A 27,370-nucleotide genomic window follows, 5' to 3' on the forward strand; every position below is an offset into this window, starting at 1 on the left:
AACTTCGAATATTGAGCACAAATGGGACGCACCTTACCATGTAGGGAATTTATACAGAATATAAACCTCTAAACATTAAAAAGTGACAAAAAAGAATATTATACTAAAGGATTTTCAAGTAGAAGAGAAGGTCCATCTTAAAAAATAAGGAAAGTTGTTACAGAAAAATACGACTTAGAAATTAACTTTGCTTGAAAAAAGGCAACAAATCTAAGCTATGTTGTTCCAGGTAGGTCGAAATATTGCAAATTTAAATATAATAAGATAATAAAAAAGACAAAAAAATAATGTGTTAAAATTTTTTATATTTAATAAAAAAAAAATTATCTGAAAAAAAATAAAAACCATTATTCAAAATAATCTATAATTCCAGGCTCTTAGCGAGTATTTCCGATGGTTTCGGTCGCTTCACTCTTCCCCCCTCCCCAATGAAATAAATTTATTTGACCATCTAAATTTGGGCTACCTAAGTTCAGATTACTCTGGATAAATCCGTACGTTATTCCAGACAATCCTGTGTGAATGAATGGCTATCATTGGGAAAAGTAGATGTTGGGAGGTCCAGGTAACCACAAAATGTATTTTAAAAAAAAGTAGGTACATAGTAATAAAAGAAATCTTGATGAGGATCAGCCAATAAAAAAAAGGATATTTCTTTTTATTACCAACGTTTCAACAACAAAGTGTCCTGTCTTTGTGGCAAATTTATGGAAAACTTTCCACATAAAATGAGATGGTAATATATTTTGGATTTTCCAATTTGGAAAAGAAAATAAATTACTAACTCTATTTTCGCTTAACTTCAAGGAAATTTGTTCTTGAAACAATAGAATTAATGAATAAAAGAAAATTCTTTTTTTTACAGATCCTTGGCAAGTCAAATTTTGACTAATTGATACATATATTTTATTATTTCTATTTTTTTTTTTCTTATTTCTTTATATATCCATTTTCAAAATTAATGATTGTTTTTTAGTTTACAAAATTGATCTTATTTTAGGCCGTTACAGTTAGGAATTGAACTTAACAAAATCCTAACATTATGTACAGACCTAAAATTTCAATGATTGCAATACTATCAGACAATCTAAGGGTCTAGAAAGAAAAACGTTTTAATCTTGAAAATTCTGTATAAAAAAAATATTTAAAAAAAAATAGAAAAAACATAAATTTATCAAATAGTTTTTTCCTCTTACTTTGATACATTTTTTTTTTTTTTTGAGACCATTTTGTGGGATGAATCAGGATCATATTCTCCATGTTGAATCAGTTAACCAAAGTGTTGCAATAGAAAAATTCTGCCATCTGAAATTAGAGTTAAATATTAATAAAAACTGCAAAATATAATATATAGAATTATTTATTTTTTTATTATGCTGAAATCTATTAAATGTAAAAAATAATTTTAAAAAATTAAAATTTTCTAAAAATACGTAAAAAAAGGCATAACTTTTTTATCTTACCTTCGGTTATTCTTTTTAAAGAAAAACTTTTTCTGTTCTTTTCTCGAGCTCTTATCTTTTTCTGAAAAAATGAAAATAATTAGAAAACACATGAAATTATTAAAAAGATTGAGTACTTACACATTTTAGTTGGATTATTGTAGAATAGCGAGACAAAATAAAATTAAAAAAAAAACTTTATATCACGGAAATTAACGTGAGGGGACCTATTTTAGATTTTGGAATAAAAAATTAATAATTGCAGCAAATTATAGTAAAATATTAATAAAGAGGTGAATTATAAACATTTTAAATTTGGATTTTTTAAGAATTAGGGAGACAAAATCGAAACTTAACAATTTTAAGATGGACAGACCTAAAATTTCACTTGTTGCAATACTATCAGACAATTTAAGGGTCTAAAAAATGACCACTTTAATTCTGAAAATTCTAAAAAATAAAAATAGAAAAAACTTAAATTTATCAAGTAGTTTTTTTTCACTTACTTTGATACTTTTTTTTTGCGGCTCTTTTGAGGCATGAATCAGGATCATATTCTCCATGTCGAATAAATTAACCAAAGTGTTGCAATAGAAAAATGCTCCCATCTGAAATTAGAATTAAATACTAATAAAATTGCATCAATTTATATATATAATTTATTAAACACTGCAAAAAATTTAAATTTTTAAAAAATACTGAAAAAATGATTTTTGTTAAATGTTGGATCTTACCTTGGGCTTTTCTTAGGATTTTTTTTTATTTTTTTTCCTGCTCCTATTTTTTCTGAAATAATTTTATATATTTTATATTAATAAAAGGAATAAGTATTAATATTTTCTAGTTGGATTTTTAAATAATTAGGGAAAGAAAGTAAAAAACAAAAAATTCTTTAAATCACGGGAATTAGCGTAAGGGACCAATTTCAGATTTTTGAATAAAAAATTAATAATTATAGTAAAATATTAATAAAAAGGTGAAGTAATAACACTTTTTAGTTGGATTATTAAGAAAAAATAAGTTATTTTAAAAAAAATATATTTTACGGAAAATTGCGTGATGGGTCCGATTTCCTTTTTGTAAAGAAAATTGAATAAATCCATTAAATTATAGCAAAAAATTTATAAAAGGATAAAGTATGAACATTTTTTAGTTGGATTATTAAAGAATTTACAAAGGAAAATGAGGAAAAAATTTAAAATTAAAATTCATGGATGATTGCGCAATAGGCCGATTTTCACTTTTTAAAATAAAAAAAGAAAATTATTAAAAAAATATTTTAAATAGTTAATATTGAATGGATTGAACATTTTTAGAAAGTTTTTGGGATTGGAAGTTGTGATAACAAGCTTAAAAAGCAATTTTAAAAAAATGAAATTCAATTCCATTTGGCTGGCCATATTGGATTCTCTCTCAGTCAAATTGGAATTTTCTTTAAACACATTTTTCTAATATCAATCAATGGTAAAATGTGTAAAATTATATATCACTTTGAAGCTTATAACACAATAAATAAGTTTTAAGTAAAATTAGATGGGAATTGGGAAATTTTTCCTATTAATTAATTTATTCAATTTGGCTGGCCATATTGGATTCTCTCTCAGTCAAATTGAATTTTCTTTAAACACATTTTTCTAATATCAATCAATGGGAAAATATGAAAAATTATATATCACTTTGAAGCTTATAACACAATAAACAAGTTTCAAGTAAAATTAGATGGGAATTGAGAAATTTTTCCTATTAATTAATTTAAAAAAACGACTTACAGCAGGGCTGATCTTCACAGGTCCAGAGCAGGCAGGAGAAGGGGGCTTTGCACTTGCTACGACAGCCTCTTAGCTTCAATTAAAAAAAAAAATTGTTTTTAAACTAGAAAATTTATACATATTCTATTGTAAAAAAATGAAAAAGAATTTCTGATATGGTCGTTTTTTAAATTTATGCATTAATAAACCCAATATTCAGGGATTATTTTTTTGTATTGTCACTTGAAGTTGAAGTTTTATGTGGATGAACATTACATACATACATGGACCAATCAGAATTGATCTTTTATTTAGGAAGTATTTAGCAAATAAAAGGAAGCTTTTAGATTTATTTTGTGACGTAATAGGTTTATAAAGGCTGTGTTTTTTTCTTAAGTACAATTAAAGGGAAAAATAAATGGCTGCCTTAAAACTTTACATTGAATTTTAAATTATAATTTAATTAATGTGTCTTTTTTAAAGATGAAAGAAATGATGATTATCTGTTATTTAAATTGGATCAAAATTTATTCATTTAAAAAGTACAAAAATATTGATTGAACTAAATAGAACAAGGATTCTAATTATTATTTAATAATAATTATAGATAATGATATCAGTATAAGATAATTATTATTAATTCTAAAGCAGTGCTTGCTAGCCCATTTAATTTTTTTCCCCCCAAAAGAGACATTTTTTTTAAATGTGACTTATTGAAATGAAAATTTAACAGCCTACAAAAATGAAGATAAGTAACTTATTTCATTATTATTTTCTTTAATAATTATTTCATGTTATTTTGGAGATTGTTTTTAATTAATAAAAAGTGTTGGGGATAGGAATTATTGGAAATTTGGTTCTAGTAGAGTGTAATTCCAGTGAAAACTCTGTTAAAATTTAAATTAACAGTAAAATGTAAATTGAATGAAAATTTGAATATAATTAATTATTACCAATTAAAAATTCAATTTTTTTTTTTAAGATAAAGGTTGTACGGAGGTTTGCTGATTCACATTTCAAAGGAAAAACTGCTACATTTTTCATCACCGCTAAATGGTTTCTAATTTATTTTATCTATTAAATTAATTTTTGGAACAATATCATTAAGAAAAGGTATTCATTTTTGGATATAGTTTTAATAGTATCTATTCCTAAAATCATCGAGAAATGCATGCCCTAAATTGTGAATGAATTTTTTAGTTTGTACACGTCAAGCACCTTGCATTTTGGTGCAGTATGTGTCATTTGATCTTAACAGATACAAAAAACAAAAATATGAATAATAATAATAAAAATAAAGTAATTTAATTTCCAGCAGCTGACTTTTGGAGCACAGACTCAGCTCGGTAAGACCATAGCCTGAAATGTTTTGTTTCAAGCTGTGAAGAAGAATGATCCTGTGTAAAATTGATTCTGCATAGATTGATGGTACCTCTACCTTGCAATTGGTTTATCTCTTGACCTGAATATAAGTCTTTTGGGGTACACAAAAGAACCGGATATCTATAAACTAATTGAGGTAGTTTCCTTTTTAGCTCCTCGGATTTATTTTTATTTTTTAACAGAATGAGGAGTGAGAAATTTAATATTGTCTTGATTAAATTAATTTCTATTCATTATTACTAGTGAATTTCAATTCGAGCAATGGGAGCATTTTTGTTCCTATTAGCTCCTCAAATGCAATTCTGTTGCTAGCATTTGGCTTTTGGACCCTGCTTTGGCTACAGTATCTTGGAACGGAGAGATCTAATTGTAGAGACTGACCCTATGGACCAGTAAGCTGTGTGTGATAGGGGTATTTTGGAACTAGTTCAACCCAGCCCTGGAAATAGACCCTTTGGAGAATACTGCAGGACTTCAGGACAGTGGAGTTCTTTTTACAAGTCTGATCCGTGAACTACAGAGAAAGTTTCTTGTTAGTCAAAGAAAGGAAGCTTGATTAATTAAAAAAAAAAAAATTAAAATTGTTACTGTTTATTTAAATAAAATTTTATTAGAAATTGATGAATCTTGATTAAAGCAAGAATTCTGTTACCAGAAATTTGTTTTTGGACTAATATTACAGCTCGGGATTGGTTTGCCAGTCCTGAAGAAGATTGGCCTTTTGGGTTTTGCTACTGAACAGTAGGAAACGCAGCCCAGGTCATTGAACTATTAGGATTCAGGTTAAACCACGGATTCTTCCACAGCTTTGGCAGTAAGAAAAGCAAATATCCTCATTAATTGTTTAGGAATGAGTTTTAAATTAGATTTATGGTTGCATTTCTATTGCAGTCAACAATTTTTTTTGTTCTAATCAAGATGAAAAATAATTATTTCACATGCTACCTAAAGAATAATTTTCCCATTCTTGTAGTTCAAAATAAGTTAAGGAAGCTGTACGTATTTAGTGCAGAAAACCAAACATCGTTCCTGTATTGCCCAGAAAAATAATACTTACACTTTTCTGTAGGATTGGGAAACAATTGTTTGGCGAAGCAGATATACGTAGCTGTCCAGATTTTTGGATTTGTAAGTGTAGAGAACGCCGTTGGATTGGATCACAAAAAGGATGTGCTAGCTGAATAACCCGGAAGGGATCAACTAAGTGGAAGACCTTGTGGCGTAGATGTAAGGATGTAAAGCCGAAGAAGGAGACGAATTTAGGGAAAACTAGGAGTCCTGCAATTAACGACTATTGTCTTTTCAGTTAAGTAAAAAGAAATATAAAATCTTAAAACTATTTTAGGATATGATCAGAATCTTTTCTAACACTTATTACATTAATTCAGCCATTACAATAGTCAAATAATGGGCATAAAGTTAATGATATTTATCTATAAGTAATAAAATTATCGTCTAATTTGCAGCAAAACCATCTCAATTAAAAAAACTATCAAAAACGGAAACTAACAAAGAAGAAGTCAGCAGAAATGTTACAGAACTTTGGCTTTTTAAGTTGCATTAATTAATTGACTATTAATTCTAAGAATATGTTGACACTTTAATTTTATTAGAACTAAAATGAACCATAAAAAATATATAATTACAAATATTTAATATTTTTTATACTTTTTATTATTTTATTCTGGAGAATGATGCAGTTTCTTAAGTCTTTTTTGCACAATTTTTATACAAATTTATTAAAATAGGAATTTGATGAGCTGAATGATGGGAGATGGCGTACAGAATGGATGCTGGAGAGGTTTTTTTATTGTTTTTTCACATCTTGGTGAAGCTTGGATGATCTCACATCACAGACTGCTTTTCGATTTATGCTGAAATCTCGGGGTTATTTTTGGACATAACTTTATAGCCGGAGATTATTTCAGTTTAAATTTCGATGTAAGTATGTAACATTTTTTTCTAATGATGATGCAATTGTTCTTAAGTTAAAAAAAAAAATTGGTCTTTCTATTGTCTAAATGAAAGAACCTAGGCTTAGATTATGAGTGTGGTGTCAATCATACCTATGCCACCGTAAATCTCTGTAGATTCTGTAATAGTAGATTTGCAATCCAAACTTGGCAGATTTGGAATCTCAAAAAGAAATATCTTTATAATTTAGGTACTTATTTCAGAGATTGAAAACAAATCGTGTATGTACCTCATTAATGAGCATATATAACACGTTGAGTTCATGGTTTCAAATTTAATTTCACCATGGCTTCAAAAGGAACCAACAGTTTCACATATCATACACTGTGGATATAGTGTAAGATTCAGGCGTTTTGGTGTTGAATGTTGCTTGTATAGTTAAGCTGGCATATCCGAAGGTACCACCAAGTAGCCTGAATCTTGTTCCAGTGGAGCGGGTTATATGGTAATGGTTATTAAAGTAATTATTTTTTATTGAATTTAAAATATTCTAAGGTATTTAATGATTAAGTACTTAAATGTTTTTTAAAATTAGTCTTAAGTAGCCCTAATCTGCTTAAAATAATCCCTACAAGAAAGGTAAATCGTCACAGGTATACGCACCTTTTTATGTTTTGTTATACCTTTAAGTAAACTAATTAAAACCCTAAATTTATGTTATTTTAGTATACTTAAGAGAGAACTGATTGAATACTTTGAAAATATACCGATTAGTTTTGGTTTTTTCGACCGTTGTTGATAGATGATTTTTGGGGACTATCGAGGTGCGGACATCTCCACTACATACGGTTCAGAAGCTTCATTAATATCAAAAAATTGGACTAGTGCTAAAACCAAGCTAGCGTCAGCTTTGAATAGAAGGATATTTCTTCTTACATGTCGACGCAACAACATCTTTCCACGGCATCTAGAAGAGTCAATAAAAATTCATCCGGAAGTAGAGCAGCCGTTTATTAATGAGTTAAATAAAAGTAATCAAAAATATAGGTAAAGTTTATTAAATTTAGAGATTAAAATGACCATTTTCAAAATCAACCAAATTCTAAGTAATATACAGAAATTTAAATGTTATTCTCATGAACTCTTGCCATTAGATGTCTTTAACCAATTTCAAAAATATCAGGATAATGCTTTTAGCAAAAATTTCATTAATATAAAAAATACACATATCAAAAAAATAGATAATTTAAAAAAAAAAAAGTTTTTCTGTTAATACTCCGTTTCAAAATTCATGGATTGTGAACTTAACGGATTTGGAAATTCCAAACAATGTAAAATAGTGTTTAAGTTTAGGTCCTAAATTTTCTGTTCCTTGTGTAATTAAAAAATTGCCAATGACCAATTTGATTTGTGATGTAGAATATAGCATAGGTAAAATAGAAGATATTTCTCAAGATACTACTAGGGCAAAAATTGTTAATATCATCACTAACTTTATCCAAAGACCTATCCCTAATCAACCTATTGGTCAAATCCTATAATTTCCCTAATTAAAGTCACTAGATCATACTTATCTCAAAACCCCAACATTATTATACTTTCACCAGACAAAACAAAACAGACAGTTATAATGTACAAACAAGAATATGACCAAAAAATTAATTCTCTCATTAACCAACAACAACACTTACATAACTCTAAAAAAAGACCCTACCTCAACGATTAAGACTATAATTGCTATGATTGCTGTTACGGAGTTGATAGTGAGTGCTGAATGTGGTCACATCTAACTTATTTGCTCCGTAGTTTTTTCTATATTACACTAGTTTTTAGCTGTTTTTTGAAACTTTATTTAGTACTAAGTGTTGTAGTTTTCTATTTTCTTTCTAGTTATTAAAGCTGTTTTTTGATTGCAATCGAACTTAATTTGAAAAAGAGTGTTTTTTATCGTAATTTTTTTCTAAGTTAATATATTAGTTTAATTAAAAGTTTGAACTTTTGAACCAGTGTGGACTACAGACATCTGTAAGTAAACAAGTGATTGTTTCTGAGAGTTGTTGAGTGGGGAGCTTTTTCTCTCTCACTCGCATAATTCACTATCTCCTTCTCCGACTGTGCTGCGGTCTGCTGTCTAGTGTTTCAACTACTGTTTTTACATTTGACAATTTTTGAATTAAAGCAGGAAGTATTCCGTTTTTTAAAATTATTATTTCGGTATTATCGTTTTATTTTGTTTTGGGAGTTATTAGTTTAATTCATATATATATTTATGCCCCCTAAAACTCCTAAAGTTTCTTCGCCTGTAACACCTCAAAGTACCATTCGACTTAAACGTTCTAGGAGTTCACCAGATAACTTTTCATCAGAATTAATGGCCACAAAAAAAATGGCATACGATTCCAGTAAGGGGACGCCTTCTCAGCCACTTACGGAAGTTTCTATGCCTACGCTTTTGGCTCATATGAAGGATGTAATGAAGGAGTTTCTAGTAGAGAGTCTTGCCAACTTGGCTACGAAAGATAATTTTAAGTCACTTCAAAACGAGTGTACGACTCTTAAAGAGGAGAATCTTAAGTTGAGAAGTCAAATCGAGACTCTTAGGTCAGATAATTTAAGATTCAAAAATCTTCTCGACGAGTTTGATAATAAGGGGCGCAAGAATAACTTAATTTTCAAAGGTTTAAAATATAAACCGGAAGATAATCTTTCTATGTTGATCACTGACTTTTGTAAACAAATGATACAAGTTAAGGTAAACGCAGAAAATGTTCTTGTGATTCCTCTTGGACCCAGGGGTGTTGGCGGTGTTCCTCTGCTTGCCTCTTTTCTACTGCCTACCAATAAATTAGCAGTGATGAGAGCTGCAGGGCGTCTGAGGGATTCAGGTTATTCTATTCAACAGGATTATTCATTGAACATGAGAAGAAAAAGGGCCAAACTTTTACTTATTCGAGAAATCTTACGACTGAACCCTTCTTTAAAGGTGTCTGTTACTTATGATCGTCTTTTTGTTCAAACTCATCGTTTTAATTTGAGTTATGATGGAGGTCTAGTTTTTGGCACAGAGAATGGAGTGGTTAAGCTGAGTGAGATTGTAGGCAAGGATTTGTCCGCCTTTGTTTTGGCTGTCCTCTCCGATTCTCTGCCTCGTGACCATTTTACTCCAGTAACAGATGTTCAACAAACTTCTTCAGTCGCATCCCAGGGACATCCTGCATGAGATTACGTTGTCTGCCGACAGGTTCCTGATAGTAAATCTGAGTTAACAATGCAACCTTTGTCAATTATATCTTACAATATAGCTGGTTTGAAGAATAAAATTAATGATGTATTTTTTTTAGAATTTTTGAATGGCTTTGACATTTTTATTTTATTGGAAACATTTATTGAAGAGAATAATTTTAGTGTTTATGAGAAGTATTTTGTTAATTATAAGTTATGCTGGATTCCTGCTTTTAGATCTGCTAAATTTGGCAGGGCGATAGGTGGTCAATTGTATGCCATTAAGTCTAATTTTTATGATAAATATGTAAAATTTACTGTTCTAGAGGGTTTTAATTTGATTTCTATTAATAACAAGTATAACTCTGAAGTATTTATATTACCTGTGTATTTGAATTGTAACCATTGGGAAGAAAATTTTAATGATCTTTGTAATTTTTTAGTTTTATTTTCTCATCTCAAATTTATATTAATTGGTGATGTTAATGTAAGGATTGGTTGTTCGCAGGTTCTTCCTGATGATTTGTTATTGAATAATCCAAATTGCTGTTTAACTAGAAATTCTAAGGATAAAGTATTCAATGGAAGAGGCAATAGATTTATTGATCTGTGTGACAGTTATGACTTGGTAATTTTAAATGGAAGATTCCAAGGTGATTTGAATGGTGAATTTACCTTTATAGGGAGTATGGGGAGCTCTGTTAATGACCTCTGCTGCGTTTCTGTCGATTTTGTTCCAAGGGTACTGGGATTTAAGGTATTGCCGGTAAATTTTTCTGATCATCTTCCGCTTTGTCTTTCTCTTTCTTTGTGCTCAAGCCCATCTGAAAATATTTTGCCCTTACTTCCCCAATTGGTTTGGTGCCAAAAGGACTTAGAACGGTATAGAGCGAGTCTGGAGTCTAACACCAACAAAATTTCCAGTTTTCCGGTAAATATTCAGGAATATTTGGATGTTCTTTTAATTTTGATAAAATCCTCATGTTCTAAGAACTCTGGTTCTCCCCCATTTGTTAGAGGTTTTCGTAAGAACTGTTGGTTCGATACTCATTGTTTTAAAGCTCGAAAGAAATCATTTGCTTTATTAAAATTGTTTCGTGCGACCAATTCTGGTTTTGCTAGAAGAGTTTACTTGGAAGCAAATAATTCATATAAAGTTGTATGCCAAAAAAAAAAAGAGGAATTCTACAATTCTTTAAACGCTCAGTTTAAATCAGTAGGTAATTCTAAAGAATTTTGGAACTTAGTCTCCCATTTTATGCGTAAAAATTTTACTTGTAGCAGCAACATTTCCGTGAGTGAGTGGGTCTCGCATTTTACAACATTACTAAACCCAGTTTTCTCCTCCCCAGCCGTTATGTATGCTGAGCCTCTCAACCACTCTGTTACATTGGACTCTCCCTTCACGACCGAGGAGTTGCGTGCTGTTCTGTTGAAAGCGAAAAACAATAAGGCTCCCGGATTTGACCGCGTGACCTATGAATTCTATAAATTTGCGCCCGATGTTTTTCACGAAAAAAATGCTCATTTTATTCAATAGAATGTACGATTTGGAGTGTACTCCGTCCTCTTTTGGCAGATCGCTGATTTTTCCATTGTTCAAGAAGGGTAACATTAGTGATGTAGCCAATTACAGGGGCATTTCTTGTCTGGATTCAATTGCAAAAATTTTCACCGGCCTTTTACTTCACCGCCTTGAAGCCTTTGTTGTGGATGGATGTACGTTGAGTGAATGCTAGTCCGGTTTCCGGAGAGGCTACTCGACATTTGACAATCTGTTTGTTCTTATGAATACCATCCAAGTCAAACTCTCTCGTAGAGGGGGTAAGCTTTATTGCTTTTTCATCGATTTTAAGGCGGCTTTTGATTCGGTGGATCGAAGTTCTCTGTATTTGAAGCTCTTTAACTTAGGTTTATCGTCCAAATTTATTAATACTTTAAGAAGTCTTTATTCGGAAGCTTCATCAGCTGTTAGACATAAAATGGGAATCACCGAGTTTTTCAGTGTGAAAAGTGGGGTTCGCCAGGGCTGCCTTCTTAGCCCTATTTTATTTTCCCTTTTTTTGGATGATTTGCCCTTGGAACTCGAAGGTGGTGTAAGAATTGGTGGCACTGTAATTAATACTCTTATGTATGCTGATGACGTGCTCCTCTTAGCGGAGGATCCTATCACCCTCCAAAGAAACATTCGTATTCTAGAATCCTATTGTGATCAATGGAATCTTACAGTTAACTTGAATAAGTCTAAGGTGTTGGTTTTTAGAAAGGGTGGTAGACTTTCTGCAAGGGAGCGATGGTTCTTTAATGGTACTCCCATTGAAGTTGTGAACCAATACAAGTATTTAGGTGTAACACTGACATCCCGTTTATCTATGTCTAACCATCTATCTGAGAGAATATCGGTCGCTAAGTTTGGTATTAATAGGCTATGGGCTGACTTTGTTTGTAATAAATTAGTCCCTCCTTCATCTAAATATAATTTCTTTAAAGCGGTTTCCCGTTCTATTGTATGTTACGCGGCCCAAGTCTGGGGATTTCAGCATTATGATGTGTTAGAGAAGTTTCATCGTTTTTTTATTAAAAAATCATTTGGTTTGCCTTCATTCACTCCTAACTATATGCTCTTCTTAGAAACTTCCTCCACCTTCTTCATGTATTTACTTTGAATCTGCATTTCAGATATATGATTAAAGTTATTAAATTTCCACATCATCGATTTGCCCGAATGGTAGCGCTGGAAACTGTTAAGAAGAAAGTATTTTGGTTTAAGCATTGGTTGTCATTGGCAGAAAAATACTCTTGCGAGTTCGACCTTGGATTGGATAGTTTTGATAAGTGGCAAGGTCAGTTGTCGGCCATTGTGCAATGTTTGAGACTGAGGCATTATGAGGTTGTACTGTACAGAGAGCCCGTCAGTCTTTGCGGTTGTCTTTGTATAAAGAACTTGAATATTCTTTAGACGTACTACATTTAGAGTCCAGCATAACGGATATTTCTCTCAAAGACTTGAGTTGGCTTTTTAAATTACGTTGTGAGCTGTTAAATTTAAATTATAACCCTTGGTTTGAAAGAGAGCCTAGTCGCTGCTCTTTGTGTAACCTTCACGAGAGGGAGGATATATTCCACTTTTTGGGGGTATGTCCGATACTCTCTGAATTTAGGTATCCCTATTTAGGTGCAAAAACATTATCAAAGAGTCAGCTGGTTCAATTTCTTAATGGCCACAATTTTGTAAGCCTTGTTAAGTTTGCACAGCAGGCTTGGATTTATCGCCAATACTTGGTTAATGAGTTTAATTTTAATCAGTATTTTTTTATTTTCATTTTTTATTTTTAAATCCTTTCCATTGTATAGATACATATATATTTTATTTGATTTTATTTTTAATGTAATTATTATTATTACTATCCTTATTTTTATTTTGTACTTTTTCTCACCCTCTCTTTTTCTTTTATCTGTTATTTCTATTTTATTTTTTTCTTCATTTAATTTAGTTATTTAATTATCTACAACATTAAGATTGTATATATTTTTATGATTACGTTTTTATTTAACATGTTTTTTGTAATTTGGATAGATTTCTTTCTTTTCTGTTTATATTTTTATTTCTTTTCACTCTCATTATCAACCTCCGGCAGACGGTTCTATCATGCCGTAAAATGTGTGGAATTTCTTTATTTTTTTTTTTGTATATATTGCTTTATTAATAAAACATTATTATTATTATTATTATTATTATTATTATTGCTGTTACGAATCTAGGGATTATTCTACCTGATCTGGCGAATTTGTTGATCTTTCAATTATTTATTCGCATATTCAAATATGCAATTGATGTTTATAATTGCAAACGATATTTCATCCTTATTTTTAGGGTATTTTCTTCTTATTTCTTCCTTTTAGATGTAGTGGATTTTTAGAAAAGCGGAAAGGGGTATTTTTTTAAATTATTTTCTGGGAGGTTCTTCGGGTATTTCTATTCCAACATATTTTGACAAATATGTTTTCCAACCATAAGTACACCTGAAGAGCAACTTTTTGTTTCCATGCCCAATCATTGACAATGGTGTTAGCAGATAATTTTGTATTCCATGGCAACTCCACTAGATTGACGTCAAGACTTATTTTACAAAAGACACTACTATTCTGACTGACCGTCTGGGCGTGATTGAAGTTCGGATTTCAAGATATTTTTGGTCTGGCTGTCAGTACGATTGAAGTAAGGACAACAAACAAGCGCCGACGGATCATTCTTCATCAAGGCAATGCCAGCTGTCACACATCTCGTCTAACAACCGACTATTTGAGCACTCAAAAAATCGAATTAATGGGTCATCCGCCGTACAGTCCTGATTGGCACCAAATGACTTCTTTTTGTTTCCCAACGTCAAGAATAAATTACGAGGACAACGATTTTCGTCGGCAGAAGAAGCCGTTGATGCATTCAAAAACCATGTTTTGGAGGTGTCTCAAGCGGTGTCTCCCACCTTGCACTATTAAGCATTGGCCTTAATATTAATTATCAAATGCTGAGATAGTAGTATTCTAGGAAATTAGGAAGACTATTTCTACTTTTCCCAACAGCATTTACTCTCTTGTTTTTCAAAATAGATGGACCCAACAAGTACAGTCTTGCATATTAAATATCAAATACAGACAGCAGCATTCCTGACAAATTAAGTGACTATTTCCACATTTTCCAAAGGTTTTTACTATGGTTTACCAAATTAGACGGACCCAAGAGGCGCAAATAGGCATTGGCCTTAATGTAAACTATCAACTAAAGAAATAGAAGCATTTCTGTTAATTTTAGGGAAAAGTTCCATTCTTTCCAATGTTTTTTTTTTTACAATTAGATCCACCCAATATAGACATTATAGTATTTTATTAGAGTCTTTTATTTTTCAAAATACAAAACGTTACAAATGAAAACACAGATAAAGAAATATAAAATTAAAATAAAGGACGTACACTTGGTCGAGACCATCAGCGAGGTGGTTAACAATTTCAAAGTGTAAATATAAATTATACATATATAACATTAACTAAAATAATCTTTATATCAAAATACATTAAACAGAAAATACTCTTTAATCACAAATATTCTTATTTACTACGTATTTCAGGAAAACATTTTTCAATTACTCTTATTATTTTTATTTTAATTTGTTATTTATTTATTTATAAATACTTGAACAATTATTTACATTTTATTATAATCATATAGAAAATTTTGCATTTCCTGTTTGGTAAGGCTTTCCTTTAAGAAATATTTTTGACGGCCATGCCCATTCTGGGACATTCTGCAAGGAATTGGTACAGACCCACAGTCGCAAACATGTTACATATTAGGCAGAATTCATTTATTGGTACCCTGAATGGGTTAGCATTTGAACTGAATAGATCTCCTCTAGCTTTAATAATCCAAATTATTTCATTAAGTAGCTATTCCTCGTCACATCATAATTCAGTATACTATATATTCTTTGTGATCTTGAATACCTAGCATTAATAATACCTAACATTTTGTTTTCATACAAGTAAAATTTGATTTTTTTTGAATTGCATTTTCTAGCTAATTGTTGTCAATTTAAATTTGTTAAATCAGCTGTCATATCATAATTTGTAATTAATTTATTCAAACTACTGAACCGCGAAAGGTTTCTTTTTATTATTTCACAAGCAAGAATTTTTGGATACCTATGGTCAGGAAGAGTAGATAATTAACAGATGTAATTGAAATGGAGTTGAAGTGTGTAGAGGAAGGGAGGTGGCAAATTAGTTTCAATATACAGTAGGTATGTGGGGGTGTATTGAGGTAAACGAAACAATTTCTTAAGAAAATAACGGTGCAACTTGTTTGCCTCATAGTCCCTCCATCCCTAAATCTGTGCTCCGTAACTCATAGACCGAGACACTGAATTATACACTTGCAATTTTGATATATATCATTATTTAATATAAAACTTGTCCATATACTGTTTAACTCTGCTTCCGCCTTCATTATTCTTTCATCAAAACAGTTCCTTAATGTCATTCCTTAATAGGTGTAAGCGTTATACCAAGATATTTATATTGATTGGCAATATCGATCTGTTGATTTGGCAATATCGATCACCTTTTCTCAGATTTGGTACGCCTACCACCTTTACTAAATACCATTATCTATGACTTAGATAAATTTATTTTTAGATTCCAAAGAGAACAATAATTTTGCAAAGAGTTGATCATTCTTTGGAGACCCTTGGGTGTGGACGAGAGCAAGACCAAGTCATCAGCATAAGCAAGAAGTTTAAACTGAACATTATTAACTCAGATACCGTCCTCATCCAAAAACTCCTCCAAGTCATTTAGATATAATGAAAATAGTAAAGGGCGTTTTTCCCTCTAATCAAAATTTTACTTCCTTTTTAGCCTGTGTGATAATACTAAGACTGTATAGGAGCTAGAATTACTTTATTGGTACTCCTGTAAACACTTTTTAATTTTAACCCCCATGTTAATTCCAAAGGAATTTGTCTGGCCATCTTTACTCCAGGCTGAACTTTTTGTACCTTCTAACTAGCCTTTTATGGAATTATCAAATTTAGTAAAAATTCCTATTTGAAACAGCTAGACATTATAGTATTATCAAATGCTGAAAGCAGTAAATTAAGGAGAGTATTTCCACATTTCCCAACGGCCTTTAGTTCTTGTTTTTCAAAATAGATCGACGACTCGTGTACATCCTAGCATTACCATAATTATTAACTATCAAATACTGAATCAGCAGCATTCCTGACAAATTAAGAGACTATTTCCACATTTTCCAAATGCTTTTGCTTCTTGTTTTTCAAAATAGATCGACCCGCCATGTAAAATCTAGCATTCCTCTTATTATTAACTGTCAAATACAGAATCAGCAGTTTTCCAGTGAAATTAGGAGTAAAGTTCTATATTTTCCAATTGCTTTTACTTCTGGTTCTTCATAATAGATCAAGCCTACATTTAAAATCTAGCATTGGCCTAAATATTGCCCAGTAAATATAGGAAAAGCAGCAGTCCATACAAACTAATTTCCTCAATTTCCAAAGGCTTTTACTTCTTGTTTTACAAAATAGATCAACCCAATATTTTCAATCTAGCATTGGCCTTTTCAACAACATAGCATTGGCTTTATTATTGACTATCAAATACAGAAACAGCAGTATTCCTGACAAATTAAAAGGCTATTTCCGCATTTCCCAATGGCATTTACTCTCTTGTTTTTGAAAATAGATCGACCTAACAAGTGCAATCTAGAATTGCTCTTTTTATTAACTGTCAAATATAGAAACAGCAGCATTCCAGACAAATTAAGAGACTATTTCCCCATTTTCCAATATTTTTTGCTTATTGTTCTTTTAGATCGACCACTCGTGTACAATGTAGCATTACCCTTATTAATAACTATCAAATTTAGAAAGAGCAGCATTCCTGAAAAATTAAGAAACTATTTCCACATTTTCCAAAGCCTTTTACCTTTTTCATAATAGATCGACCCACATTCTCCAATGTATCATTGACGTTAATATTAACTATCAAATACAGTATCAGCAGTTTTCCAGAGAATTTTATTGAGAAGTTTCACTTTTTCGAATGATTGTACTTGTTTTTCAAAATAGGTTGACCCTACATGTAAAATCTAGATTTTAGCATTGGTCATATTATTTCTCTGTCAAATACAGAAACACTAGTCTACCTGAGAAATTAGGGGTAAATTTCTACTTTTTTCAATAGTTTTTACTTATGGTTATTCGAGCACTTGCTCTAAAAGTAAGTTATTTCTTTTAATAGAAAACCTTTATCAAGAAAATTGCATGCCTATTTTAATTTTTTATGGTTTAATTATCTATAAGAAGGATTATTCACCAGCTCATAATGTTTGTTATTAACAGTTAATATTAAAAATCAGAAATACCTAGCTAAAACTGATCATTTTTTTTATTTTATGACAGGAATGTAGCTGTGAAAGTATTAATGAGCTCTTAGAAGCAACCTCTTTAGCAAAAGAGAAAAATGCATTGGGATTAAATCATTCCAGTTTAGTTAGTTTGTGATGTACTGAGAAATGCAGATGCACCTTTCGGTCTAGTAGTAATGGAACCATGGTTTTCTCTTAATCTCCACACACTTATACATAATACTTACAGACCTATCACATCCAACGAGAGAGTCAGGTAAAAATAAGTGTTAATATATAAGTGATTCTCTGAACTATTCATAGAACACAGAGATTGAGTGTTAACTACAATTTCTCGTTAGTAGGAATCCTGGAAAATGATTTACCGTTAGAAAGCCTTTTAGACAAGGAAACTTTTTATAAAAAGAGCCAGCACCTAGGTCTGATAATGATCACATTAGGGCCTAATGAGTTCTCTTAAAAATTTCGATTACTTTTATTTTTCCAATATTCGGAGAAAGATTGAGGCTGTTTGGAAAATAACTTACGCTTCGAAATGGTGTCAATTTTTAGAAAATTTATCTGTATTATTAATCGTATCATCAGAATCGAAATCGGGTTAAAACTTCCTGAGTAATAAAATTTTTATTGCAAAAAGTGATGTTTTTAGAAGAAAAAAAAAGTGACGTCACTGCAAAACAATGGAAAATATGAAGTTGGCCAAGCCGGCATTGAACTCCACTTTAGATGTACTGCACGCAGTTAGGCCTATATTACTTACTGATTCACCTTTTATGTATATATGTGCACAGGGTAACTATTTCTTTACTGTTTTCATCCGGTCTTTTTTTTTTTTTGTACAGTTTGTTAATAGTTATTAATCAATAACCATTTTTGTATTTCCATTCGCATTTTTAATATTATTTTATTATTTGCCCTAAATAAACAGAGTGACTGTCTAATTTACATTATTAAAAGATTAATTTTATAACTTTCATTACCCTGAGTTGCTCTAAGTCGCACTGCTTGAGCCGGGATAGAATGAAAAAAAATATGCTACTGTTACAAGGGGTTGTAGCATGAAATTGCAATTAAAAATTTATATTTTTATATTTAATTTTATAATTCGGAATAACGCGTAACAGATTCTCTAAACTATCTAATACTCCTAGTAGGGACAATTTTCATAAAATTCAGTAAGATTTGCTTAATCTTCAGCGTCCAACTAAAAAGGCGGGTTTACAGTTACGAAGTACTACCGCAATGGTAGGTACTTAGCACATTGTAAGATATCACTGTCAGTGTAATTTCTTGAGAATATTAACCTTTGTATTGTTTTAACCGGCCAGATTCAAAATATACGACATAACTAATGTGTTAAACAATTATATTTCCTTAGGCACTTATAAAAAGATAAAAACGCCTGATTCCAACAAAGGAATGACTATGTCTTTACAGATCACAGCTCAAATAACGTTCATAATATTTGAAGTATTCTTATTGGTGGGAACATTTTTGAGAACTTAGTGTTTACATTATCATATATATCTTGTAAACTTCAAAGTCTATTTGATTTTATTTATTCTATTTCATTTTAGATGCTTCACACCCTGGAACTCATTTGTTGTAATGGTAATAGCTGATATATTAAATTATTATTTCTCGTCAAATATACATTTATTATGTTTTGTTTATTTTATACAACAATCAATAACATGAGTGTTATATGAACAGCATTTTGTCTCTATAGTGCTTTGCTTTTATAAGTGGTAATTAAAAAATACTACAATAAAATATGTAATGACTGTACAGTATATATAATAAATTCAATGAATATATCATATTATAAATATTACTGGAAATATATTTAAATAAAATTGTACTACAATTATAAAGGCAAAAGAAAAATTTACAAAAAAATAATAATAATCTAGAAAACAGCGAATTAATATTTCAATATTATAATTCTGTAATAACTCAAAATCATCTATGTGGTTATTTATAAAATATATTAATTGAAAATATGTATTTGTAAACAATTATTTACAATATTTATAATTTTTTTTTTTCCAAAATAATACCTAACATATAACACTTCGAAATTATCTAATTTACAATTACATCTCTAAAATCAGAACTTGATGACCCCCCAGAGTTATGCATGTTTTTTACTTTTGTTAAAAAAAAGAGAAGCCAGTTGCATTGGTTTGTATATTTGCATATATTTCAGAATTAAAAAATATATATATATATTCTTTAAACTGGGATTTGATTACTTTAAATATAATTGTCCATCTAGGGACACAAAAACTTCTATTATTAAACTTATGTACACAAAATAGTATAGTACATGCACCCACATTTCTTTCTAATAAAGAAGAAATGTTTTATTAAACCTCTTATAGAACAATAAACGGAACTGGGGGAAAAATCTTTTTAAATTTGTTTTTGTTTTTTTTTTTTAAAGAATGCTTATGCTTTCCTTAAATTTATTCAAGTAACACAAAATTTTGGCGACAAATATTATAAACGAAAGAAACACAATAAAACCTCATACTTATAACTAAATATGTATCTGAATATGTTTTAAAAGCTCTGACTTACTAAGGAACGATTCACTGCACATATCACAGGAAACCATTTCTGTTTTTATTAATATATCACCAATGCGTGACATATTTATATCTTCAGTTGTTTTAACTTCTAACTTTAGTTCCACATCGATATCGTCAACAATACAGGTTTCAATCTGTTCACCAGTATCGTGATGATTTCCATCAAACAGGCTTGTATCTATACCATTTACAAATTGTGTATCGATAGAGGGCTCTTCTCTTTTTATCTTAGTTTTTTGCCCCTTTTTAGATTTTTTTCCTTTCGATTCACGTGCTGTCGGAAATGTGGCTATTTCAAATCTTGCTTCTCTCATATTATGATAGCTAACATTCTTAGTCCTAGGTCTACTTTTTGGCAATGATAATATACTATTACCATTCATTTGTAGTTCTGGAGGTGAAATTTCTGTTTTAATTATACTTTCAAACATAGGTGACGTTTCATTTATACAATCTCCATCCGGTTGGCTGACAACATACTTAGAGGCATAGCTGGCATTGTTTAATAGTCGACTAGTTTTTGCTTTTCCTTTTCCAAATCTTTTATTCTGTCCTTTTGGTACCCCCTTTTTACCAGAACGTACTATACGAGCTCTTCTAGGACCGGCCCTGCTCAGTAGAGTGTCAAATCCATTACCTAAAGATGGTTCATCGATTGTGGTTGAAATAGCGGTTGGTTCGTGATGGTGAGAAGCCGTTGTTATTTCTGGCTGTGGTTGTAAGCTATACTGTGAACTAATTTTCTTCTTTCCATAAAGATCACCTTCATGCGATGATTCATCAGATCCGGCAACATTGGAACTATAATTGGGATGGTAAGTAGTTACTATAGTATTTGTCTTTCTTTTCTTATTGCTATATTTTCGTGATGATGGAAACCTATGTTTAGCTGTATTCTCATCACTGTGCTGAACAAGATGTGAATACAAGTCCCGAGATGAAACAAAAATGGATCCACATACTACACACTCGTAACAACTTTCACTTAGCCGGCCCTCGGTTCCTGAATGGTGCGCTCGTATATGTTCTCTTAGAACCACCTACAAGCCAAAAATTTAGTGCAAATAAAACTTCGCAGACCCTTAAGGTAAAATAAAAATGAAATAAAGACAACTTGAAAATATGTATATATATACTTACCCTTTGATTAAATGCTTTCGAACAAACAGGACATACATAAGGCTTTTCTCCAGTGTGTATACGTTCATGTTTTCTTAATGTTCCTCCATCACCAAATGCTTTCCAACAAAATCTACAGCCGTATGGTTTTTCTCCTGTATGTATCCTGATATGAATCTGTTGTGACGACCTTGAATTGAATGTTTTTCCACATTCATAGCATGGAAACAATCTTGACAAATTTACACCATGGTCAACTTGTCTGTGATTCAATAAAGACTGGCCGTCTAGAAATTCCTGTTCACAATCGATACACAAAATTCCTTGCTTTTGATCATCATGAGTAGCTAAATGCCTTAAATAAAATAAATATAAACGAATCAATAATTTAAAATAATAATAATAATTACTTAGAAATAGTACAACAAATTATAGTAAAAAAATTTTTGTACATACAATCAACTAAGCAGTATTAAGATTAAAGCCAAATGAAAGATGAGAGCCATAAAAATGATAATTATATAAAATAATTTGCTCAATAATTTTTTTTTTTTTTTTAACGCTTCCAAGACAAGAATTTAATCTTGTTTAATGGTGAGGATAATATACTGAACGGAAACATCAGCAGATTTTCTACTCTGTTACAAACGATAAACGCTGAACAAGGCCTACAGTCAACAGTATTGAAAAAATCTTTCATAAATGAAATTTGAATTTATTTGAAAAATTTAATCATTTATGTTGTATTGGTTATGTTAATTTGTTTATGTTATCATAGCTTTCGTCCCCATTTATTTTATACTTTTAAATTTTTTTACGTCAAGTAAACTATCACTCCAAATTATTTTATTTTTATTAATTTTTCACGAAAAAAACTTATGCAGCTAAAATGTTTTGTATCTTTCAATTGTTGTTAGTTAAAAGATAAGAAGGGAGTGATTTCAAAGTAACCCATACTTCTCTGCGAAGTAGAATCAAGAACTGAGAAGAAACGCAAAAAGAAAAAGAGGTTTGTATAGGTTTGGAAATTAAATTATTGAGCATTTCTATTGAATTTGGAATTTTAAATGAGTTTGAAACAGAGATAAAACAATGAGGAATAACATTTCTTATACTAAAAAACAGTTTGGCAAAACAACTGCTCTTACTAATATTTAATTGAGAAATGCGACTTACTTTTTTAATTTAACTCTATTATTGAATCTCCGATGACAAACGGTGCAAGGGAAAGAACGATTTTCTGGGTGCAATGCTAAATGCCTATTTAAAGCTTTTTCATCTTTAAATATTTTTTCGCATACGGAACAAGAATGTCTATGAGTTGCTTTCATATGTATCTTCAAATCTTCTACATGTTCATATACCTGAAACAATTATTTACCAAATATTTAATTCTTAAAATGAACTTTTGATAAAGGTGGATCTGTAAAGTAATATGGAAGAAAACTGTTTAAAAAGATATGCTGCCAACTTATCAATTTTATATATATTCCAAAAAATTAAGAAAATCTGACATTTGTAAAATTCAATCGAAACCAGAAACTCTGTTGCACTTTAATGGATGATATAGCTTATGTACACGTTAGGAATTTATATTTTAAATCACTCCGGAAAAATTAAAGAGAGAATTAATTAGGAAAAAAGATAGTATTCAATGTGATTCAATGTTTGGGTGAGCTAAAACCGCATTCAGCTCATTGAATCCATTTTTAAATTACTACGGTTTCATGCAGAAGACTAAGCTATTGGAGTAGTTTTTATCGATTAAACAGAGGGAAATATTTTTGAGTAAAGTTTGGTATAATCGTAGGGCCGAGCTCAAAATCAACAATCTCTTTTGTTTCAAATTTTTTGCTGCGGGAAAGAATAGAGTTGGCTATCTGACTTAATCCATTGTTGTTGTTTCAACTGACAAAACTTTTCATTGCAAGAAATCATTCGTTAGACGAAATGAAAAGTCGCCTGAGGTATGATAAAACATACAACTAGCTAGAATGCTAGCATGTTAGGATCATAAACAATTGTTCACTAATGAAGTTAATATGTTAATATGAGTTGACCACGCCTAATTCACCTGAATTTTATGTGGCACAGGCTTAAATATCAACTTCTACATCTGCTGTCTGAAAGGAAATAATTTTAAAATTTACATTTAAAGAGCGCCTTTCTCTGGACTGCATAAATTGATAAGAAAAGTATGACTCGGTGAATTAAAAAAATATTTATTAGCGTCCCACTTTCTCCCATTTTTTTTATTTTTTTGGTTGGCAACATTTAACCCATTTATCTTGCTTAGTATTGAAAGATCAGTTTAATTAGTTTAGATAGTGAATTAAATGTTATGTTCTTTGTTAGTTTAATAACATTCTATGTCCTTAAATGTTTCGCCAAAATATAGGATACTTATGGCAATAATTAGGCATGCTTACCTCATTACACAAATAACAAGCATGAATTCCAATTTCAGGATCATGATCTTCTTTGTGACTAAGCAGTTCATCAAAATTACTAAAAACTAAGTTGCATAATGAGCAAACATGACATTCTAGATCAGCATCCTCTTGTTTAAAATTCATTCTGGAATAACAAAGACAAAAAACGAGAGATAAAATGTGCATTTGAGGAGACGTAATTCAACATTTTTTTTAAAATCATGTTTAACTGGAGAACATAACAATAATTATTAGAATTTGTTTAATCAAGGACTATTTGGCCTAAGATAGATTGGTCTTTCAATTTAAAGTTTAAATGTTATGGTCCCTTTGTTTTGTGAATTAAATAAATATCTTCAAGCGAAAACAAATCCATGACATGTACGCTTGTTTCCACTAAAAAAATCTCTGACTTTACAATCTCTAAAAGATTGATGACATATGCAAAAAGCCAAGATTATTTGTGTATACTAGAAAATATTGCACTTAAATACTACCTTAGATAAATATAAATTCTCAAATTCGGAAAAAATACCTTATTTCAGAATAATTATTGTTCTTTCTTCTATTCATATTTAGGATATGCTTTTCATGTTTAGTCGATATATGTTCTTCAAGTTGTTTCTCTGTTTGAAACATATCATGACAATAATCACACTCAAATGCCGAATCTCCTATATGTACCATTGTATGCGATGTTAGGGCCTTTTCCCTAGCAAATCCTACACCACAATGTTGGCACACATATGGACGGCTGGGATCAATAATTGGAAACTTTGGTGCAGCCGCTTGACGAGCCATTTCCACCATCATTTTAACATCGTCATCTAAGTAACTCCAACTGGCGTTTTGTCTTTTTAATCTTTTACTCAATTTATCATCTGAATGTTCACCGTAATTTGAAGAAGAATATCCATCTGTTCGAGATTCTTTGTTCTTCCTTCTTCTAAATTTCTGTTTTGTCTTAGCTGGTGTTATTGCAGATATTTGATCGTAATCATCAATAATATCTTCTTCATCTTCTTCTTCTTCCTCTTCTTCTTCAGTTTTAATAGGAGCATAAGCATGGATTTTCATATGTTCTACAAGTTCTGCCTTGCGACTGTAAGAAGCTCCGCACAAATTACATTCATGAGGTCGTTCTATTTGGTGTGATAACATATGCATTGTCAGACCTGACTTCTTACTGAATCTACGGCTGCAGAAATCGCATGGATATGGATGCAGTCGAGAGTACTCATCCTGCTCCTCTGGTAAAGGTACCACTACATCTTCTTCCGGATTCCCATCAACTCTAAAATGAAGTGGCTCTTCTTCAGAGCTAAAAGAATAAATTAAAAACAATCAAAATTTAATTTAAGATATTAGTGATGAATTATGTCTATTTTTTTTGTAAAGTGATCACTCTTACAATACACACAAATTTATAAAATTCGGATTTCTTAAACTAAGCACTTAGAATTTTAAAACCTTTCCATCCTTAATGTACTGGCGTTTTATAGATGTAATCAAAAATATTTTATATTGATAGCAAAAAACAATTTTTTTACATGATACATTAAATTTTGTGAAGAAAAACTGTTAAATTACATGACTTTCCGATTTCTGTAGTTCTGTGTTCTGTAGAAAAAAAAAATGGCAGCTTACATTTCTAGCAACTGTGTAAACTAATACTTTTTTTTCTTTTTTTTTAATTAACAAAAATAGCACATATCTAAATAAATAGATCGAAAACGGATTTTTCAAAAATAGAAATAAATCAAAAGCAAAGAGCCTTTTCATTAAAATTAAATTTAATTTAACCGTGCCGCATTTTCATACCGCCAATACCCCTAGCTAGATATACTACGCTCATGTCCTAAATTTAAACAAAACTATAATTAGATAAATCTTTCTTAGGAAATCACATTAGGAGAAATGAAAGAATAAGGCTTTCAAATTAAACGAAATCTCACTAACAAAGCGGCAACTACGTAAGATTATATACTTTCAAGAACCATGCTTTTTTGACATTTTTAGATACCTGACCAAGCACTTGGTGAACGAGTAAAATTAAAATTACGATAAACGTAATAGGATAAATTTTTAAAAAATTAATGGTTGTTTTTAACACTGAATAATATCTTTATACATAATAGAGAAAAAGTTATTTTTCCAGCATTAGCTCGAAACGCTTCTGACATTAGCTTGTACGGATATAACGCTCTTTAATTCTAAGTTCCTTATGAGGTTACTAAATCCTCAATTTTGAGTTCAGTATACAATTTTTTTACATTAGATTTTCACTGGTCATTTCTAACAAAAGAACCCCCTCAAACTTAAGGTCTAATGATTTAGAAAACAGTTCTTTCTAATTATTATAATAAAAAATGTATAATTGCATACCCATTATTTTGCGCATCCCATTGGTCAGTAATTACTTCTTCTTCTGTTACTTGTATTTCAACATAATCATCAACATCCTGCTGTGGTACTTCAACTGGTTCAATTTTAGTTAATATGGGCGATGATGGTACAACAATACAATCTTTATCTACACCACATATTTCTTCACCAATACCAGAACCTTCGGCAATCCATTCCAAATTGAAACCGTAGTTTTCTTCTGAGGCGACTAATGAATTAGCCATTTTAAGAAGGGTTTCCAGAGTTTTTTCTTTCAATATTTTAATAATCTACATTAATTTCATTAATCTAAAAAATAAAATAAAATAATTATGTACATGACAATGTAGGACAAAAACTTCATTAAAAATTAAAGTGATCTATCTAAAAAGCAAAAACTGTTTAATATAACTTTCTTTATGAGACTGATGGTATAAATGCGTATCCCAATATTTTTAAAACTTAAAAGTGAAAACTGAAATTAAAATTTAATTAAAATGATCACATTATTTATTTATTTAAAAAAAAAATAACTTATTTGAAGACAAATATTTGTGCTAATCGATAACAAGATTTTCAACAGTATTCATCTGTCACTTAACAACTATTCGCTAGTATTTTATTTTTAACAAAAAAGGAGTGGTTGGAAGCGTCGTCAATAGCATCAAATGATTTTGAACTTCCTAGTAGTCTTATTAAATTAGACAACATGGAAAATAATTCTTAATAACACTTAAAATTACGTTAAATATATTTAATCCGTTGAAAGGGAAAAAATTAATGGCACTAACCTGAATCGTCCAAAAGCACTAACACTAAATAAAGAAATTATAAAGCAGAAATTGAAAACAAAATTACCTCAAGTTTCTGACACATCTTTCATTAAAATTACACAGTTTTTTGTAAACATTTACATTACAAGTTCATCATAACCAAACTTCCAAAACAACCAATGCAAACCTACGTATTCTCCTTTCAATTTCAGCTACCAATAGAAATAAAACCACCATTTTCTATCAAAGCCAACTTAAGAATTGCTATGATGTATCGAACCTTCAAAACTCGATTTTTGTTTACACTATTTTTTGATCTGACTGTCATATAGTTTTGACATTAAATTAATTTTTTGTTTTCTTTTGGTTCTTAAACTAAATTGAAAATTATATGTAAGTATTTAAAATTTTGCTCT

The 27,370-nt window shown here is 30.4% G+C and overlaps 1 protein-coding gene and 1 long non-coding RNA gene across 3 annotated transcripts; both read right to left on the reverse strand.

Moving 5' to 3' along the window:
• Positions 1–285: 285 nt before the first annotated feature.
• Positions 286–3,305, reverse strand: LOC141454377 (uncharacterized). The gene is made up of 5 exons (XR_012458677.1): positions 3,212–3,305; positions 2,177–2,228; positions 1,949–2,050; positions 1,464–1,524; positions 286–1,305 (listed from the first exon to the last, which is right to left on the reverse strand). It is a non-coding gene; the product is annotated as an uncharacterized lncRNA (long non-coding RNA).
• A 15,980-nt stretch (positions 3,306–19,285) lies between these two features.
• LOC141454371 (uncharacterized) lies at positions 19,286–27,208 on the reverse strand. Of its 2 annotated transcripts, none has more exons than XM_074128517.1 (7): positions 27,040–27,208; positions 26,182–26,490; positions 24,332–25,117; positions 23,794–23,941; positions 22,541–22,728; positions 21,386–21,719; positions 19,286–21,285 (listed from the first exon to the last, which is right to left on the reverse strand). In XM_074128517.1, the coding sequence occupies exons 2-7, from the start codon at positions 26,424–26,426 to the stop codon at positions 20,194–20,196; spliced, it is 2,793 nt and encodes a 930-aa protein (XP_073984618.1). In that variant the 5' UTR covers positions 26,427–26,490; positions 27,040–27,208; the 3' UTR covers positions 19,286–20,193. The 2 variants fall into 2 exon arrangements, with proteins under 2 accessions (XP_073984618.1, XP_073984620.1); XM_074128519.1 differs by having other exon boundaries at positions 26,973–27,208.
• Between the last annotated feature and the right edge of the window lie 162 nt (positions 27,209–27,370).

The sequence above is a fragment of the Rhodnius prolixus genome, unplaced genomic scaffold (assembly GCF_049639745.1).
Source record: "Rhodnius prolixus isolate KJV_2025 unplaced genomic scaffold, Rpr scaffold_9, whole genome shotgun sequence".
NCBI classification, from domain to species: domain Eukaryota; kingdom Metazoa; phylum Arthropoda; class Insecta; order Hemiptera; family Reduviidae; genus Rhodnius; species Rhodnius prolixus.

What these genes read in the sequence shown, in the direction of transcription:
- LOC141454371 (XM_074128517.1), bottom strand. Translation starts at nt 26,426, where the DNA reads ATGGCTAATTCATTAGTCGCCTCAGAAGAAAACTACGGTTTCAATTTG. An exon ending in CTTGTTATTTGTGTAATGAG is followed by an intron (nt 22,729 to 23,793) that starts GTAAGCATGCCT and finishes TAATTGTTTCAG; the next exon opens with GTATATGAACATGTAGAAGA. An exon ending in AATAGAGTTAAATTAAAAAA is followed by an intron (nt 21,720 to 22,540) that starts GTAAGTCGCATT and finishes ATTTTATTTAAG; the next exon opens with GCATTTAGCTACTCATGATG.